General features: G+C 39.0%; 1 protein-coding gene across 1 annotated transcript in view; it reads right to left on the minus strand.

The window, feature by feature from the left end:
• Positions 1-457: 457 nt before the first annotated feature.
• Positions 458-20577, minus strand: part of C1H21orf91 (chromosome 1 C21orf91 homolog) — a 51637-nt gene continuing 31517 nt past the window's right edge. The window contains exon 5 of the mRNA XM_045540481.1: positions 458-545. Within this exon, the coding sequence (XP_045396437.1) occupies positions 487-545 (59 nt within the window). The 3' untranslated portion in view covers positions 458-486. The remainder of the gene's footprint in view (positions 546-20577) is intronic.

Here is a 20577-nt window from a genome sequence, read left to right on the forward strand (position 1 = left end):
TTTGAAATTTTAAAAAAAGTTGATTTACAAATTGCATCTCATGCATTGTCTGGCAAAGGCCATGAAGAAACATCCAGTCTCACGAGATGGGCCAGCAACATGGCTTTGTCTCCAAATGACTCTAAACTCATTTCTGCCTGTCTCATTTTGTCTGTGAAATAAAAGGACAAATATATTTTTCTTTTTGTCCAAACAAACAGCATCCAGAACTGCTTGGGTTCTTTGCTCTGGAATCACAGAGTTGAAATGTGGCCAAGATGGAGCAGGAAATTGAGACCCCCGATACTGGTTCAGTACATTGTTCTTACTTCCAATCTGCGAAGCCTGAACTCTGCCTTCCACTCAAGGCCCTTGATCCAAAAGTTGGCCTCACACAGTTATTCTAGTTTATTCTCAGATTAGCCTTTTTCACAGAATCTGCACTCCGTTGCAAGGAAACTATATGCTTACCTGGAAACACACTTTATTCTTTTCCACTTCGTGTCTTTATATTCTTCCTGTGCCTGGAAGTTTCTCTCCCCCATTATTGTAACAGAGGTAAAGGTCTGAAAAATAGCAAGGAAATGTTTTATCAGTTATCTCTTTAAAACCCCCCACCCTTTCTGTGAATTAAAATCTGCATTCCTGCCCTAAGCCAGTAATCAAATAGGCAGAAAATGTTCTTTGCTGTTTGTTTTCTAGTATCTTAAACCACAGGAGATGGCTCAACAGAATTGTCCAGACAAGGGTGATTGTAGTCACCAGAGATAAGGTGTATGAAAGCCACCAATTATAGTTAAACAACAATAGCCTGAAGCCACAACATGTGACACTGGTCATGTAAACCAGAGCCCAAACACAGAACCCCTGCCCCTATAGAAAGCCCCATTTTTCTGCTTAAAGCTAGGATGACAGTCTTTGAGACACTAGGCGACTGCCCTCTTCATTTGTGGGCAAATTAATAAACTTCTCTTTCCTTTTCCTCAAACCACTTGTCCACATTCTTTGTTCTCACTGATTCGGCCTTGGGGACAAATACTGAACTTTCAGTAGCATTATTACTCACATAAAAATTCCAGTTGTAGAATAACTAGAATTGTAGAATAATTAGCAGTCATAGAAGGAAACTTTTGCTATGTTTTTTTCCCTAACCCTGCTTCAACAAGCTCTATGTAATCTCTCCCTGGGCCAAACACTTACTACACTTTCTGGTGCTTCTCATCTGAAATTCTGGGCAGAGTTATTCATGTTTATGAATTTACTTATGAATTTGCCTCTTTGCTTCCCTGCATTGGATTATAAGTCCTTTTATGTTACACACCATTAACCCTATATCCATTGTAGTGCCTGGCTCACTTCAGAGGCTTAATCATGTGTGTGCATGCAACACACACATACACACACAAACACAAACACACCTATAGTTAGCATATGGATAAATGAAATTATGACTGAAGTAAATGAATAAATGTAAATTTCCTTAGTAGGTTTTTTTGGTGGAGGACATTTATCATAATTGATGCTACATATTTGCAACTGGAAGCTATTTTTTATTCTATTGGTAATAAGCCAGTGTTTCTCAGTGACATGACAATCATCTGGTTAGCCTGTTAAAACACAGGTTGCTAAGCCCTACCTCTAGAGTTTGATTCAGTAGGTCTGAGATTGCACATTTCTAACAAATTCCCAGGGGATGTTGATGCAGCGGGTTTAGTCACCAGACTTTGAGACCATTGTAATTACACAGTAGTCTATGGTAATTGTGTGTGTATGATAACAGGGTTATTCCCCAGTCACTTTTGTCCAATTAGCTCTGATCTTTCTACCCAAGAGGATGTTTGACAGACCCCAGGAACAGTTCTGAGTGTATCAGTGCATCAATGTACTGTACTGATGGGAGGACCAACCTTTGTGGCTGGCATTGTTTGGTTTAGCCTGTGATAGAATCCAAACAAATCCTTTTATCATGGTTTTTACCTCCCAGAGGAAGACCAGTGGCACCTGAAGGTCAGCCACTATTTTCACTTCAATACTCTGTTGTGATAATGCATGGAATGGCAAAGACCAAATGCAGGTCAGGTGCCATGCTGACACGGAACCTGTGTGGTCCTGATGCCTAGATTATGGGTCACAAGAATATAATTTGTAAGACCCCATACAAAATAAAAATGAAGGTCCCTCTTAAAAAATTATTAAGAATTTCAAGATGGTAGCAGAAGAACAGTAAGCCAAGGGTAAGGCTCTTCCGAGCACAGGACCCTGTGTGGCTATTCAGTTGCATGTCCATGAATTTGGTCCTGACCTTGGCCATGAACAGGCTTCCAGCCATTTCTGGAAGAGGAAGTAGGTGCCAAGGAAAGGGATTGGGCAAGGAGGGAGGAGTTGGGTGATGCATGAATGGACGGAGCAGGAAGCTAGTGGCTCTTCTTTCTCTGCACATTAAGAGAGTGTTGTTTTGGGGGGGTCTTAATATCCAGTGCCTGAACCTGTGGCATCAGCATCACCTCGGAATTTGGGAGTTTTCTGGAACACAGAGCAGTGAAGGTTTGGCATATCCCTCAGGATATGTGGGGTATGATGTATTAAAGAATGACAAAGGCACCCTCAATGTCACCCTCACCACCCCCTCCAAAGCAGTGAAGAGCCCTGTAAAGCTCCAGGATGTCTGGGAGTGGCAAGGCCACCCAGGGAGGGTACCAGAGCTTTGAGTAGCTGTTGCTCTCCTCTAGTGTATCTCTTTCCTTAGGGACTTTCCTTTAACTTAAAAAAAAATTATATATATTATTTTTCTTTGGAAAAAAATTTCTCTTTAAAAAATTTTGTTTTAAAAAATAAAAGAATTCCTGGGCTGTCCATTACGTGCCCACTAGATGACAAGCTCCTCAGGAACCAGGCTCTGCCTCATTCATCTTCATGTCCTTGTTCCCAGCACAACGCCAGGAACACAGACAAAGCCCAGTACGTGTGTGCTGAGTAATTGAAAGAAAGCGTTTTTGGCATTTGCTCGGAAGCTTTAAATTCTCTTCCTAGTGTTGAGCAGTGTTACTGTTTAAATATCAAAAAACAAAATAGCTCATTTGACACGCAAATTTGAGTTATAAACTAAGGTTTTGCCAGCTTTATTATGGAATTTTTCTTGTTACAATAAAACCCTTTATTGGATTATGCATCCAAAACATTTTTAAGGCCTATGAAGAGATTTAGTTTGACACAAAGTAGCTGGGTGATGTGGGTAAGTTAGTTCACAAGTCTGGGTCTTATTTTTCTCATGCATTATCATTTAATTGAGCAATCAATGAATCAATACTCATTAACTGAGTCAGGCTTTGCCAAGCAATGAGGGTCTTAACACACACTGTCTCAGTCAGTTTGGACTGGGTTGCTTAAAAATAACATAACTTTATTTCTCACAGTTGTGGAGGCTGGAAGTTGAGATCAAGGTGCCCACATAGTTGGATTGTGGTGAGAACCCTCCTCTGGATTACAGACTGTCAACTTCTGGCTGTTTCCTCACATGGTGGAAAGAGAGGAAGAGAGCAAGAGAATTCTCTGGAATTCTTTTTATAAGAGCACTAATCCCCTTCAAGAGTGCTCCACCCTCATTACCTAATTAACTCCCAGAGGTCCCACTTCCTAATGTCATCATACTGATGATTAGGATTTCAACATAAGAATTTGGGGAGAAGACACAAACATTCAGTCCATTGCAATACATGAGTATATGGTTCTTATCTTCTTATAAATTGGTGCTTGTGGACTTGTAAATAATAATGTGATTGTGACATGTGCCAAAATAGTGGTAGGATGAAGGGATCTGTGAATATAGAGGAGGAGTCCCCCTCTGTCTGCCCGGGAAATTGAGGCAGATTCCACAAAGTGAGGTGCATTGGAGTAGTATTTCCAGAAGTGGGGGAGGGCTCCTTGGAAGTGGCCTCCAACTTCTGCATGTGTTGGTCAGACTGGAAGAAGCTCTAATGTTCCTTCCAGAGCTAGCATGTGAAAATACTGGAATTTAAGAGATAGCCTAAGAACTGTCTGGGAGCAGCATATGTTTCTGTTCCTCCTGTGTTTCCTCTCGTATGCTTGGCTAGCTCCCATTCCAAGACATATCTGTTTTGACTATGCGGTTACATTTGTGCTGGTGAGCAGACTGCTGTCTAATTCTTGTATTAAGCAGCACAATATTTGTCCTCACCGTCTCCACATATGGGTTTCTTCTTCTTTTTTTTTTACTTTAATTTTTACACATCCTTGAAAGAGTCTTGTTTTACAAACCCTCTTGAGCTAATTTGCTTTCTCAGCAAAAGTAAAGGTGAGCCATGTTTGAAACTCATAGTCCTTTTTACTTCCCTGATTTCTTGAATTCCTACTGAGATTTCTTTGTCTTCTGATAAAAATATTTGCTGTTAGTCATTTGTAATGCAAACAGCTTCCCTAACTGTCTCTCTAGAGGGTGGAAGGGAAACTGTTTCTAAAGAAACCATGTGACATTAAAGACTTTTATGACTATCATGATTTTAGGAAAAAATGTTAATTTGACCTTTTTTAAAAAAATAAAAAGATATAAAATTTAATCCTTCCAATTCTTCAAAGTCTGGGAATTTGTTAAAGAGGGAGGCTCCCTAAGATCTTGAATTCCCTCAATGGGTGGCCTTAACCTTGATCGATTCTATGTTCTCAAAATCATTACAACAGAATGTCTGAAGGCTTTGAACCTTTGTGGGCTTGAGAAAGACAGCAAGTTCTTAGAACTTCAAGTTCTCCATTTACCAAAATTAAAAACATTAATTCTCATCCCTTGATAATTAATTCTCATCCCTTGCTTCAATACTATTTTGCATATTGAGGAGTGGGTAGGTGGAGGTGGGAAATATCACAGGTATGGGCTCTTTGTGTTTGTTTGTATGATATGACATGTAATGGTGATTGCTGTATCATTATTGAAGAAAGCAGGACAACTACAGAATTTTGTGCTTTCCTATTTAGTACTAAGATGCTGTGGCCTTCGCCTGCCAAATTTTGCTCCCATTTCTGGGGAGGGAGTGGGTTGGAAAAAACATAAAGAAATAGGTTTTCCGGGAGGCAAACATACTCAGTGTCCCTAAGAACTACCATGAGTCACCACCATCTTTGCACTATTTGGGCAAAGACTGACTGGTTTTTGTCTATTTTATGGCATTGCTCTGTCTCCCTCCTTCCTCACCACCTCCCCCTGAAAAGTTTGAACTGCATGCTGCTGAAAAAACAATCAGGAGTTTCAGAAACAATGAGAAGGTTGAAATATTTGAGTTTGATTCTGTTCCCTGCATGTCTGTCCATGGATTAAAAAAAAAATACTCAGTTATGGAAATAGGGTTTACTTGGTAACTATTACAACCGCTAGGGTACCATTGTTCTCTCAACTCACCTTCCCCCCTGTGGAAACTCTTTCTTTCAAATATTGCTTCCATTGCTAAACTAAAGGCAAAATAAACATGAATTATGATGACAAATTCCTAAGAAATGTTTCACTATTTTATTTGCTCATTCGGAATAAGGTACAATCGTTCACTTCCAAAAAAATTCACCCTGCTCAGCAGGAATTTGCTTTTGTTTTCTTCCTTGTAATTTACTGCCTGGTTATGGTTTAATACCACAATATACTCTAGTTCACTGTCCCCATAAAACCTGCAGGCAGAGAAACAGCTACAGTCGGGTATGTTCCTGCTCTGGGTAAAGAAATGAAATCCTGAAGTTGAATCTTAGGTGGAAGCGCAGCTGTGAAATTAGAAGGCAAATTGAATTTACCCAGCATTTTTGCCGAGAATAGGGTGCTAGACACTCAAGTGCGGCAAACCTCCCGGGAGCCTATCTCATTCAGCACACTCTACTGCTCTCACTTGGCTTAATTTCTCAACATTTCTTTGTGTTGATTGTTAGTGTCTAGTGATACAATATTGCAAGAGTTATGATTGAGTTGAATAGTGTTTCTAGAGCTTTCCCAAAAAAGAGACAACATTCTTGGATACCAAAGGGATTAAATTTACAGTGATTTCAACATAGTTCTTGCTTTCTGTTTTTTAACAGAAAGCATTATTCACTTTGTTGGTGGTGAAGAGAATGGAGCGTGGAATCATTGAATTATGGGAGGCATCTATTTATGTGCCTTGTTACAAAATGGGAGCTTTTCTGACCCAGGGATAGATTTATGCTTAGGTATTTGAATGACAGCTGAAGAAACAGCGCTTTTATTGTCTCCTACTTTTTAAACTACGAAATAAAAGATCATCTATGATCTGGTCCATTTAATTAATATCACATGACGATTTGCAGTCTTGAACTGCTGGCCTCAAGTGATCCTCCCACTTTGGCCTCCCAAAGTGCTGGGATTACAGGTGTGAGCCACGGTGCCTGGCCCCACCTGACTATTTGAATGTATAATTTCTCCTTTCATTTAAATACTCTTTAGCATGAGGGCAGTTTGCAAGGCAATTCTGCTGCTGCTTAAAAACCCAAACAAATAGAACAAGTCCTGAGAGGTGATGAGAACAATACATTTTGTTAATAGATACTAGAATTACTGAATGTTGGAGTGAGTGATGAAGAGCCCAGACCCTGTTAGCCAGAATGCCTTACCGCAAATCCTAGCTCCACCCCTTGCAATTGACTAATGTGGTCAACTCAATCTTGTGCCTCAGCTTCCCATCTGCAAAGTAATAGTTCCCACCTTTTAGGTTTGTTAAGAGGATAAACTCATTTAATGGTTATAAAACATTAGAACAACTCATGGCACTTGGTGACTGTTGTATAGCTTTTAAAAAATTATTATTGATTATTATCGTTATTCCAAAGTCCTCTGGACTTTTAGTCCAGTGCCCTTTCTTTTATATTAATACTACTTCTACCCAGAAAAGCAGAAAAAGAACCCAATCTGTAGGTTCAAACGCATTATTCTGGTTAACATGTATGTGTGTGTGTGTACATGCACATGTCTCTTAATATGGCAGTCTCACTTCAAAGAAACTTCTCTGTCCTCCTCCATTGAGGAAGGGTCACCTAGACTGTTGTAGGTGCCTCCTAAGTAATCTCTTTGTAGCCACCCCGCCCCACCACACTGCCCCTGAGCGACCTCTCATACAAATGTTGGAGCCTCTTTTTCTAGTGAAAGTTCTAAAGTCATTGGTGATAAAATTAACAGTTAAAAACCTTCTCAAAGAAATGTCTTGACAGGATATCTTGTTAAAGGCTCTGTTTACACAAGTCATCTGTGGAAGCCTTTGGAGCTGACAACTTAGCACTCACAATGGTCACACACACCAAGCCTGAGACTAGGAACACACCTCCAGAAGCCGTACATTTTTTTAGGCTAGGCCAGGTATTCATCACTGATCACAATCAGCATTGGATTCATTGTTTTCATTTTCAAGAATTTTGCTCTGTTCCGTCTTCACCTAAAGGCCAAAATGTAAATGTCTGACATGTACTTTCCCCCAGGCAAGTGAATCACTTGCAGATGCAGTGACAAGCCAGCCTTCAGTTTCATAGTTGATCAGTGAACTGGATGCAGAACTGCAGCAAATCGGCAATGTTAGGAAATTTGATGAGCAAGATTATACATAAAATAGAAATCTACTTTTAAAAATGATCTATTAACTCCAGCCAAAGTTAATGGCTTTCAAAATTTGGAAGGAGTATATTAGTAAATTCAATTAATTTCCTAAACATTTAATTTAATAAGCAACTATTAACTACCAGTCCTTGTGCTAGAGATGAGAATATGAAGACAAGGAGATACTGTTCTTGCCTCTAGGACATTTTCAGTCTTTGGCTGGGACTTTCCCTAACCAAAGCTTTTCAGAAAATTGCACATTTAAAATGCGTCTTAAAAGAAAAAGAATTTCTGGGGGGAGAAGAGAAGGCAGGGCATTTTAGAAACATCTGTAGAGCTTATGTAGGGGCAAAGAGAAGGGTTGTGTAGGATGCTTTTAGGGGACTGGCTGGAGGGAGGATTTCATAGAAAGTGTGGTCAGAACTGGGCCCAATGTTACAGAATTTGAATACCCTCCTTAGGGGTATGAACTCCACCCTCAGGCAACAAGATGTCACCACTTGTTTGTAAGTAAGGGTATGCCCTGGATAAATCTCTCTTTGAAAGCTTATTTTGAAGAGCCTGGAGTGTGGGTCATTATGGGGAGAATCTGGATAGAGGGAGAAGATTTAGGAGACTCCTAAGAGCTAAGGAATTAAATGGCAGGGTGAAGGTTGTGATGGTGGGTCATGGGGACAGAGATATAGGATAATAGATTTTAAATGACTGAGGAGGAAATAGAACTGTGGGTTAGAATTAAGATTTATAACTGCCAGTGTAACGATTATATGCACAAGCAAAAGAGTTAAATTACCCGGGTTCACCCCTTTAATTGTGTGATATTGGGCTAGAGTCTTAAATTCTCTGCACCTCAGTTTCCTCATCTGTAGAATGGGGATAATAATTGTACCTACCTCATAGAGAAATTGTGAAAATTAAATGTGATTATGCATATAAAGCACTAAGAACAATGCTTGCCCTTTAGCAAAACTCTACAAATGCTAGATAGTATTTTATTTCCTACAATAACTAATGATAGTATTCATTTAGCAATTTAGAATTGCTTCTTTCAAATTGCTAACGTTTGAAACTCTAAGGATCAAGGATTTGTGAATACTAATGATAGTATTTATTTTAGCGTTTAAAATTGCTTCTTTCAAATTGCTAATATTTGACACTCTGAGGATCAACGATTTGACGAAGGATCAAGGATTTTTCAATTTGAGAGGAATTATATGATTATATTTTCCCTTAGTAAAAGCCTTTTCATTTACCATTTTGTTTCAAGTACTGCATTATGATTGAATTGTTTTGATAATACTTGTTGTTTTCTAGCTTTCAGTGAGTAAGATCTAAGAATAAAGGACAAGGACTTTTTATTAAATTTTTTCCAATTTAATATTTTTATCACAATTGTACATTTACATCATTTTTAAAAAGTCAAATTGTATTTTATCATGGAAAATAGCAGTCTCATGCCTCTTCCCACCCTATCCTCATCCTCATTCCCCAACATCAACTTTGATTCCTTGATTAAGGTGCTATCTGGCAGTCTTCTCCACTACAAAGTTATTCTTTCCCCCTTTGTAAATAATAATTATTTGGGGATATGTATTTTGATATTATGTAAATAGCTCATCCTTTATGAAAAACTCAATTTATTCATTTATTTTTATCCATGGACACAGATTTTTCTATTTTATTTAGCTGATTCACTAATTATTCTGGTGCTTAAATTGCCTCTGATTTGGCCAATGTGAGCCACTTCAACAAGGTTCCCTGTCCTTTTGACATATCCCCATTTTTTTTTTTTTTAACACTTCTGTAGTTTCTGGAACAAAAAGATATTTTTTTTCCAGACTCAACTCGTACTTTCCCTGTCCCAGCCCTAAAGCCAGTCATTTCCCCCAGGGGCCCTGATTTAGTGGAGAGCAGTTTTTAGAAACCAAGATTTGGGTTCTAGGTGTTACTCATTGCTTTTGTTGGGGATCACTCTCTCCAGCCCTCTCAGGGGACAAGCACACATTAGCGCATTTACACCTGTGTGTATCTAAATTCACATCTCTATCCATCCACATACACTGAAAATCATATTTACCCCATTATCTTCAATTGCAACCAAACTCAGAGGTTCATTCCAGTTCTCTTCCTTTCCATATTTGGAACTCCTTGAGGAATGAGAAACTGGACTCCTATTATCCTTAAGATATTTATTTATTTGATCAACTCTCCTGTGTGTAACCAATCTTCTGTTGCCACCCCACCCCTTTCACCCGCTCGTGATCACTGAGGCTCTGACACCTCACCCCCAGACCCCTACACCTGCCTCGGCCCTGTGGGTGCCCTCCTCCTTCCACTCCGGACCTGGCAGCCTGCATCAGACCACCCCACCCACCCCACGCCAGGCCCCCTGGCCTGCTCGAACGTGAGCACCCCTCACCGGCAGCCCCATCCCACTTGTACCTACCTTGCTTGTTGCACCTAATCGCTCTAGGACGAAACTGTTCCAGAAGGAAAGGGGAAGGAGCAGGATAAGCGTTTTGGGTTTTCTGAGTGCATTTTGCTGGTGCTATTTCTGGCATTTCCAGGAATGAGATTTTACCTAAGCTGACTGATCAGAACAACTCAGCACACCCAGACATGTGGCCAAGCCCCAGGCTACACACAGACATGAATTCTTGCTTAGTGGTAGTCTCTGTTTCTCTTCCCGTTCATTAGCACAACAGGAAACCAAGCAGTAGGTAATTGGATAGGTCCTCCTCTTACTGCTAATGAGCATTAAGTTAGTGGTAATGACTAAGAAGAGAGTTACTTAACTAATAGTTTCTAGATCTTGCTCTAAAGTTCTTTGTATTTAACTGGGCTTCCATTTCAAATTTGTTCAGGTATGAGATGGGAATTTGGCTCCTTGTGAACTTCTTTGCTGTTTCAGCTGCCTTAGCCGCCTTCTGGTTCCGGGGTATAGTATACAAATCTAGAGTTTCTGCACAAGATATGCTAATATAGTAAGGGACATTTGGAGTTTTTGTACATGTGATTTCCTTCTGTTGACACAGGAAATCCTACCCACAGCACGCACAAGCCCTTGAACACACAACAATATGTGACTTTATCTCCTCTACTGTGAAGAACCAGTCAGGAGCAGCAGGGTGTGTGGTTTTCCCCCCTCTAGGTAATGGAAATAGATATTTATAAGCTTTGAAATTTACCAAGAATGAATTTTGCTGAAACTGGCTTTTTGATGTAAGGAAGCACTAGCTATATTTATGTTTCAATGGTGTGAACTTTTTCCATAGTCTGTCTTGGTTGCCTTCCAGAATGAAGACATCTGAGATATCTCTGGATTCACTAGAAAACTTGCCCTGTCTATTCTTTTCCAACTGTGCTGTGCTCTCCCGGCTGTTTCTGGTAATCCACCGGAGTGTGGAGAAATAGCCTAGCATTCCATTCAACAGAAGATCTTGTGTGATAAAAATAAAAACTAGAAGTCCAGTTGGAGGTGGTATCATGTCATGGGAACTTTGGAAATAGAATCAGGAGATTTGGGGTTTGGCTTTTTCCTCTATGGCTAACAAGGTTTAGAATGTCTGGAAGTTTCTCAAGCAACTTAGGCCACCTAAGGGTGTTAGACTAGAAAAGCAGTTTCTAAATGGTGCTTTGTAGGGACCCCAAAGCCCTGAAGGGCTCTCAGAGCTGTCTCAGGGGCTCACGGTGGCAGGTTTGGGGAACTGGGGGAATAGTTACCAAGAGGGATGCAAAGGGGGTGGCTTTGCTCCAATAATCTCAGTTGTCTTTCAAGGAGAGCAGCAGCAGCTCTATTTTCATATATATTACATATTATTTATTCTTGAAGATTTTTTTTGAAGAAAGGCCTCTGCTAAAATAAAACAAAATCAAAGCTATGAGAGTCTCTTGAAGGTCCCTCTAGCTCTACGTACGTAGTGGCTTCCCATGATTTTTATATATACCACATGTGGGTTCACTTTGTCCTCTGAGATGAGACCAATCTGTGTGAATCTGGGATAGAGATTCCTTCCACGCTTTGATGAAAAGTAGTGTAGCCCTGCAGGATGTGAGAGTCTATTGCCCCATACTTTGTTCACACGGGTATGGAGATGAGATGAGATGGAGGCAGCAAAGGAAATGTGGTTTTGCATGTCACTAGCTCAAGTCCTCCTGCATTTTCTCTTAACTGAGAGAAGCACCCCCGATGTCTCTACAGAGCAGCAGCAGCAGCAGCACACAGGGCCCCCACATTTTTCTGGGGCTTTTGTGAGGAGCAGTATGGCAACAACAGTGAAGAGAAACTTAGCAGGAGGCCCAGGTGATGCCTTTTCTAGTTTCAGAGCTATCTGATCAGGACAAAGCGGAACAAACTTGCCCACAGAGAGGTGGCCGGGCAACTTGGTTATTTACCCAGTTAGTCCTGGGGAGCTCTAGAGCTCTTCTGACACCCAGGACTATGTAAATTTGTTTCAAAGGAACATGTGCTATGGGTTGGTGGTGGATGGGATTCAGCGGGATCTTTCTGTGATGGAAGATAACTCTCTGCATAGGTGTTTGTGGGGTCTGGGTGGGAGAGAGCAGAGGGAATAAAAGAGGAACAAATCAAACATTCAATAGTCTAACAATCTTCAATAATTTATCTAAAATTATCGAATGTTGACTCTACCTATGGGTATTGAATCTTTTACTTTTTGTATGATACTCAGTCTTCAAATAATTTGACTGAATATCAGATTAGGAGAAAAATGATAATTAAATAATACAAATTAAATAATATGTGTTTTTGTTATACAAAGGATTATTAAAAGAAATAATGAAAAGTTTTTCTTCTAAGCCCTCTTAGAACAGAAGGAAGAATTTGGAATAGTATAAGAACCTCTCGAGTGCATTTCCTTCTTTGGAGATGTGAAGACCCCTGAGTGGAGGGTTTAGGGTCGTGCTGCTTAGAGACAAGTGTCTGGATGAAGTGATGCCAGGTCTGTGGTTTCCAGACTTTTCAAATTCATGGAGTATTGCAATAAAATTGAAAATATGGTGCCCAGTTATTTGGTCAAACACCAGCCTAGGTGTTGCTCTGAAAGTATTTTTTAGATGTGATGATTACCATTAAAATCAGTTGACTTTGAGCAGAGCAGATTACCCTCCATAAGGTGGGTGGGCTCCATTCCATCAGTTGAAGGCCTTAAAAGAAAAGACTGGGCTCCTCCAAGGAAGAAGGAATTCTGTCTCCAGACTCAAGACTGCAACATCAACTCCTGGAATTTACAGCCCGCCTGCCTGCCCTGAAGGTTTCAGACTCACTGGCTCCCACAATCTGGTATGCCAATTCTCTAAAAGAAATCTCTCTCTCTTTCTCCATATATACATACTACCAGTTTTATTTCTCTGGAGAACTCAGACTATTACACCACCGTAAGACTGTGGTTTTAATTTTACCAAGTAAGGACTTAAAACTAAACAAACAAAAATGAAAACCTACCATCTACTGTCATTATCACTTCTTGAAAGAAAGAACAATTTGCTATCCCCATCATGGGAAAGATGTAATTTCAGAATGAAGAACAATTCTGTTGAACTATGTCCTACTAACTAGGTAACCACACTGCCTTTTCACGTCTGGTTTTTCGTGCATATGAGCCAGCCTTTAGAAGCTGTGCTGGAGGCAACCCAGCTTCTGATTGTGTGGGAGAACCATCCCACTGTCACTCCTAAGAGAACATTATCCTTAGTTTCCCCTGATATGAGAAATGGGAGCGCAACAAGATGCCAAATCTTATAGACATTTTTTACTTTCTATAAACTATCTGCTCTTAAGTAGTATGTAGAGAATCGTGTAGCTGCTTATAGTATGAGCCAGGCTGACTTGGCCGTCTTTTCTCTTTTGTCGCAGATGATCATAGAAATAGCTTGCTGTAACAGCACCTCACAGTTTCTTCTTAAATGAAACACTTTCTTTGTGCCCTTTCAGCTCAGTTCTGCTGTTCATGCAGGAGTGGGGGAAATTTTCCCCTGCAGGTTTCTTAAAATTCATTATACTTTTAGAATGTTAGAGCTGGAAGGTTCCCCAAAGACCATCAAGTTCAGTTTCATTTTTTACAGATGAGAAAACAGAGACTAAGAGAGGTGCCTGGTAGTGGCAGAGGAGGATTAGAAGTTCCCGAATGTCAGTTGAGCAATCACCTTGCTCGTTAGAACTTCCTCTTCTGCCTTGATCACTTTAAATTCAGTTTCCTCTTTCCCCTAGAATGGCCTTTCTCCATTCACACTGCCTTTTCTTTGCTCTGAAGTTATAGATCTGAAACTCTGTATTTAGCTATGCCTTGGTTTTCTTCCACATTCTGTATACTGTACAGACTATCCTCTTATCTAGGTTAGAGATTTTCTGACATTTCTCTGGTGAAGTTTGATACCAGCTGACCTATAAGGGCTTGGCCTTCAGAACAGTCTTAGTCCATGCTCACCTGCAGCACCAAATACTGAGAGGACAAATGAAAATTATTGCTTGAAAAGAGTAAGTAAACGCCACAGAATTCTTATTTTTTCCTGCATGCCATTTGCAGTAGCTTTTCAAATTTCTCATTTATCCCACACTTAAAATTTCATCTCTTGGATAGAGTTTTTGTAAATTTCCTTTTTGAGTCACAAATTTATCTGAGTTTCAGATAATTTATTTTTATTGGTCCTCTCGGTTTAGTTTACTCCAATTTCAAAAATACGTCTTTGTATTTACAGCAATAAAATCTGAATGCAAATGCAAAGAACTTCAACCAACAATGAGTCACGGACCCCCATCACTACCTCTTCTGAAAAGTCAGGCAACCCTTCCTGTGTAGTCAGGACCCCTCGCATTGCCCGGGAGGTAGCTATCCGGCACTTCACCACTTCCCTTGAGCCTCTGACCCCATCATCTTTTCCTTGTTTCTTATAGAAAAATAGAGGCAGCCAGGTAAGGACTTTCTCAACTCAGTCTCCATCAAACACATTCATCTGCAGTTTTACTTCCTCTCTGGTGTCAAAGCCTGAGTTGATCCTAAACTTCTTCAAAGACCAGTCATTTTAGGTGTGCCACCCTGTGCTGCCTCTTCAGGACTTTACTCCTTTGATTATTGCTACCTCTCTATCTTTAGCCTTTCCACTGGATCTGTCCTCTTAGTATTTACTCATGTTCAAGTACTTCCCAACTTTTAAAAAATAATCTTGGACCCACATGCTCTTTGATTGCCTCAACTTTACTTCATAAACTTTTTAAAGAGATCACACCCTAAATCCACCATCCTACCTCAGTCTGTTTTCAGAATACCACAGACTGGGTAATTTATAATAAACAGAAATTTATTTGGCTCAGAGTGGCTACAGGCTGGGAAGTCCAAGAGCGTGGTGCTGGCATTTGGTGAAGGTCTTCATGCTGCGTCATCCCACGGTGGAAGGAAGGCAGAAGGGCAAGAGTGGGCAAGAGCAAGCAAGGAGGGGGCTGGACTTACCTTTCTAACAAACCCATTTCCTCAATAACATTAATCCATTCATGAGGGCACTGCCCTCATAACCTAATGACTCTTTAGACCCCACCTCTCAACACTGCTGCATTGGAGATTAAATTTCCAACACATGAACTTTGGGGCACACATTCAAACTATAGCACTTTCTCCCACCCATATTTCAATCCACTGTGATCTACTTTTGCTCCCACAGGTCCATTAAAACTGTTCTTAATGAATTTCTGGTAGCTAAACCCAATGGACATTACTCAATCTTTATTTTTTAAATCTCTTGTCAGAATTCTTTTCACTTGACCAACACAGTCTTGTTGACCTTTACATCCCTTGGACCCAAAACCTTATAGGGCTTGGTGGAGTTACTGGCACATAACCACATCTCAGTTCAATCGAGTATTTAAAATGGAAAATAGGTGGATGCCAAATAGTGAAGGCTTTAAATGCTGAGCTGTGGGGACTGGTTTTTATTCTGTAGGCAAGGGTAATCTTTGAAGGTCTTTGAGCAAGGAAGTAGCATTATCACATCTTTTGGGAAGTAAATTTCAGGGCAGTTGATGGTCTGGAACAGTATTTTGCAAAGTGCTGTGCAGATAAGCAGCATCAGTATCACCTGGGAATTTGTCAGATGGAAAGTTTTCAGGTCTTACCCCTGACATATTGATTCAGAAGCTCTGAAGGTCCAGCTCAGTAGTGTTATGTCTGATGAAACTCAAAATTAGAGAACTACAGGTTTGGAGGAGAAAGAAGCATAGCAAGTGTGAGTTATCAAAAGCCTGAAAGAGTCATGGTGGTGGGGTGGAGACTGGGACATGTGGAGAGTGTATAGTAATCAGTCACTGGCTAAGATCAGGTTTTTTGGGGGGTAGCTATTGATTTACTTTGAAAGGTCATGCAATCCTGCCACTGAGGTCTCTCATTCACTCATTCATTCAATGCTTACTGAGCTGGAGGTCATTTACTATTACTGAGGAAAACACAGGCTAAGCTCAGAAATAAAGTTATGATCATCACTGTTTCTACTAGACCACTCCCTCCAAATCTCAGTAGATACAAACTGTTAGCATTTCAGTCATTACTGGCAGAAAGTGAGAAATTCTCCAAAGTCATTCCTCCTGTGAACAATGCACACTCTTAACAGGAAAACTGACGTCTGCATTACCAAGGTTTAATTTCTCTTCAGAATCTTCCCATCAGTTTCAGCTGACCCAACAAGTAGTCCATGTGGTCCTGAGAGTTTAGATATGCAGTGGCTCTTAGCAGTTCACTTTTAGAAACCAATTTCATAAGATCTCAGACTAGGACACAGACATAGTGGATGAGGTTAGGTGTAGCAGAGTTGTCAGCTGCAAGTGAGAGAAAGCAACTAGTTGATTTAGATTGAAAAGGAATTTAGTCAATGGGAAGAGATGGCCCAGACAGCTAGGAAACCAGACAGGAACAAAGGTGATTAATCATCTATTAGATTCACAGTCAAATTTACAGAAGGCAATGGCTACTGAACACCATATGCCAAGAGCTTACCTGTTGTACTCACTGGATATGGGATAACAGATGTCATCCCTATTGATAGACACTGATGCTTGCAACATGGACCCTCCCCTACCCGGTTTCTTTGCTTCACCAGTCAGGCTGAGGTGCCCCAGATGCAAGGGAGTCTGAAGTTTTTGCTTCCAGAGGTGAAGGTGGCCTGTGTCATCCAAGCATTAGAATGGGAGGCTGGGCGCAGTGGCTCACACCTGTAATCCTAGCACTCTGGGAGGCCGAGGTGGGAGAATCGCTCGAGGTCAGGAGTTTGAGACTAGCCTGAGCAAGAGCAAGACCCCGTCTCTACTAAAAATAGAAAGAAATGATCTGGAAAGCTAAAAAAATATATATAAAAAAAAAGTAGCCAGGCATGGTGGCGCATGCCTGTAGTCCCAGCTACTCAGGAGGCTGAGGCAGTAGGATCGCTTGAGCCCAGGAGTTTGAGGTTGTTATGAGCTAGGCTGATGCCACGGCACTCTAGCCCGGGCAAAAGAGCGAGACTCTGCCTCAAAAACAAAAAAACAAAAACAAAACCAAACACTAGATGGGATTCAGATGTGGAAGAAACAGCAAAATAACCACAATACCACAAAACCAAAAAGAAAAAAGAAAATAAAATCTACTGATTTAAACTTGCAAGTCATGTGGAATTTTTAAGACAGACGGGACCTAACACATCATCTAGATCAGAATCCAAAAGTAAAGCCTTTTAAAAAGCTTTTTATGAATTTAGAATATCAATTTATATAAAAAGGGCCATGTTCTGCCTACAGCCCCCCTATTCCAACCAACACAAACTTAATACCTATTCATCAGCTACTTAGTCACTTCTTCCTGCAAAGAATTCCTGGTCCTATAATAACTAAAAATGAAGGACAGCAAATTATTTTACAAATTGTTTGAAAATTCCCAGGAAGTCTGGGAACAAAGCTTAGAGAATTCAGGGTTAGAGAAGAAGAATGTCGTTTAATGTTACAAAGTAGTCAATGCTAAACAGAACTTTGTGATCTGGTACTCTTTCCAATACTTTTCCCCAACTAGACTCTGTTGGTCTCCATTTCCTCTTCTGAAAAACAAAGTAGTATGGCTCTTAGACTTTAAAGAGACTTTTAAGGATGATTAAGATTCTTTTAGTACTCCAATAAATGTTTCAATTCTCAGTCCTTATTTTGTAATCTCTGATCTTTTGTACAATTATCCTTGTTTCATAGTTTCAAATTACTTATTACCATAAAAACATCACATAAATTACTTAAAAATCATTTGTGAACAAAACTCGTAATTATTTTGATTTGTAATGCTAAGTGTAAGCTAGCATTATAGCATGTGACTTTGAATTTTTTTATACTAATGTTAATTTTTAAAAAAGCCAATTTAAAAATATCCATAACAGCTTTATTCATATTAGCTGCAAACTGAAAATTCAAAGGTCCATCAACATGACAAATTGTAATATATTCATATAATAGAACACTAGTCTGCTAAAAAAAAAAGGGGGGAATAAACTATTATTGACCCTTGAGCTAACATGAATGAATTCAGAAACATTGAGTTAAGTGAAAAAAGTCACAGGCAAATGAGTACATACTGTATGATTACATTTATATTAAATGCTAAAGCAGGCGAATGAAAATGATGGTGACAGGAGTCAAAACAGTGGGTGGAAGGGAATGGGAAGTGACGTGATTAAAAGGGAGCCAAAGGCAGTGATGGCTACACAGCTGTACACATTTGTTAAAACTCAATACACTTAAAACCTAGTTATTGTGTGTAACTTACACTCCAATTTAAAAAACTGCACACACAGCCAGTATATCACAGGAATCTTATTTCTCACTTTTGGACTCTTACGACAGAGAAAATGTTAATTTAAGCATCAAAGATTAGGTAAAATTCTCACAAAAAATTAAGCTAAAAAATTGTCAGATAAGAAAACTGTCAGATAAGATAATTCTAAGTACAGACTCTCTAAGCCTGCAAAACAAAACCCTCTATATAGGTCAACCATTTAAAAAAAATATAGGTACTCTAAAAAACATCCACTGAAGCTAGCAGATAACAAAATATTTATTTTATTATTGTAAAATTAAAAATAGTAGACAAGCATATATAGTTACAGTTCCAAAGCAGAGCAATACAAATATATAAATTATTGCAGTTTTTAAGGAAAATATTAATGTAACAGCCAAATAATATCTAAACTTCTTTGAAACCAACTTGGTTTTTACCACAGCAGCTTCATTTTCTTTTTCCAAATGTCTTAGCACAATTTTATAAAATAAATTTCTAACACCAGAGAGATTAAGTTCCATGACCACAGTATATGCTACAAAGATTTAAAGCAAAGTACACACATACACACACACACAATAAAGGTAGGAATGGCATTTAACAGAAGTGACTACCGAACACTTTCTAAACTGCCTCTTTTGGAGGTAGTAGGGTGAAAAAAAAACATTTTAGACACGTTTGAAGGAAGCAAGAAACACACACTAAAATTCCCTCTGCCTTGGTGATGTTGAGACATGTTCGACTAATACTTTTTTGGGGGGGGAGAGTAATTGCTCATTACCATGATTTTTTTGTTTCACTTTTGTAAGCTTAAAATTGTGGAATATTATTAAAATGTATTAGTAATGTGGACTCAAACTAAAAAGAATAGGGAAAGTGTATGTTACAAACAAGATATTAAAAAGAATCTAAATGCCAGAGACTTGCTACAATATGGTTCACATCAAGGTAAACACAGCCAGAAGTTTCTTACTAGATTAGACTGCACCACAACAGGGGCAATTGTGAAAGGATGAAGTGAAATTAAAATACCGAGATGCAAGATAATTGTGATATTCCAAACACAGCATTATGGCCCTCCTCCAAGATACCTTTACTTTGTGCCAGAGACTTATTACCTTATTATTCTGGTAAACTGTCCCTTGCCACATCACCACAAAACTTAACTTGGCAAGAATAAACTGTTGAGGGTTTTATCGCTTACTAATTTTTCTCCATAAATTTCCTCAGATAATTACTCCCACCAACCTAAAGTTAAAGATACAATCACACACTGAAATGAAACCAATTATCTTTGCTTTACAGCCACATCTTAACAGAAGGTATTTAAAAATTTTGTAGAGTATTAAAATTCTTAGTAAGTACTTAAAAATATTCAAATATCTTACTTTAGTATAAACAATAACATCTGTCAGTAAATGCACTGGCATAAATCAGAAAAAAAATGACACTACAAGAACTTTACACTGTACCATTTAAAGCTTTCATGTACATGTAACCTACTTTTATGGTCACTAACCTGAACCTCCTAATAAGCTACATAAATAACTTATTTTTTAAAAAAATTCCTACTTAAGTTTAGAGCATATACATTTTGTACTACACTTTACATTTTACAATGTTAATAATGAAAGTGGACTCTTTCCAAACAAAACAGAATATCAAAACTGGTAAACATTAAAACATAAACAGATCCAAAAAAACTTACTTTAAAAACTAACAAAAATTTACTGACAAGCCTCAACAGTGTAAACACTAAGGTAAAAAATATATATACAAGAAATAAAGCACTTTAAACCATTTTCAGTGGCAAAGAATATGGCAAAATGGAAAACCGAGAAATCTCAAGATCCTGTCAACATGCCAATAAAATAGAATACACTGATTATATTTCTGAAATCACTTTCTACCATGAACTTGACATTTTAAAAATAATTCTTAAATGTATATAAAAATGGGCACTCTGTGGTGAGATGAACATATATTTTGAAAAACTAAGAACATCTCTGCTCCAACATTGTGCATAGGAAACTACATAATGGAACAACATAATGGAATAAAACACTATTCTGCTGCTTGAATCATCAATTATTGGTGTCTCAAGTGCATGCCTTTTAAAAAAGGCTAATTTAGATATTAAATCTAGGATCAAAGGATAAGATGATAATCTCAAAGTAAACAATTGATTTTTAGCTTAATTATAAAGCTGAATGGATT

The sequence above is a fragment of the Lemur catta genome, chromosome 1 (genome assembly GCF_020740605.2).
Source record: "Lemur catta isolate mLemCat1 chromosome 1, mLemCat1.pri, whole genome shotgun sequence".
NCBI classification, from domain to species: Eukaryota; Metazoa; Chordata; class Mammalia; order Primates; family Lemuridae; genus Lemur; species Lemur catta.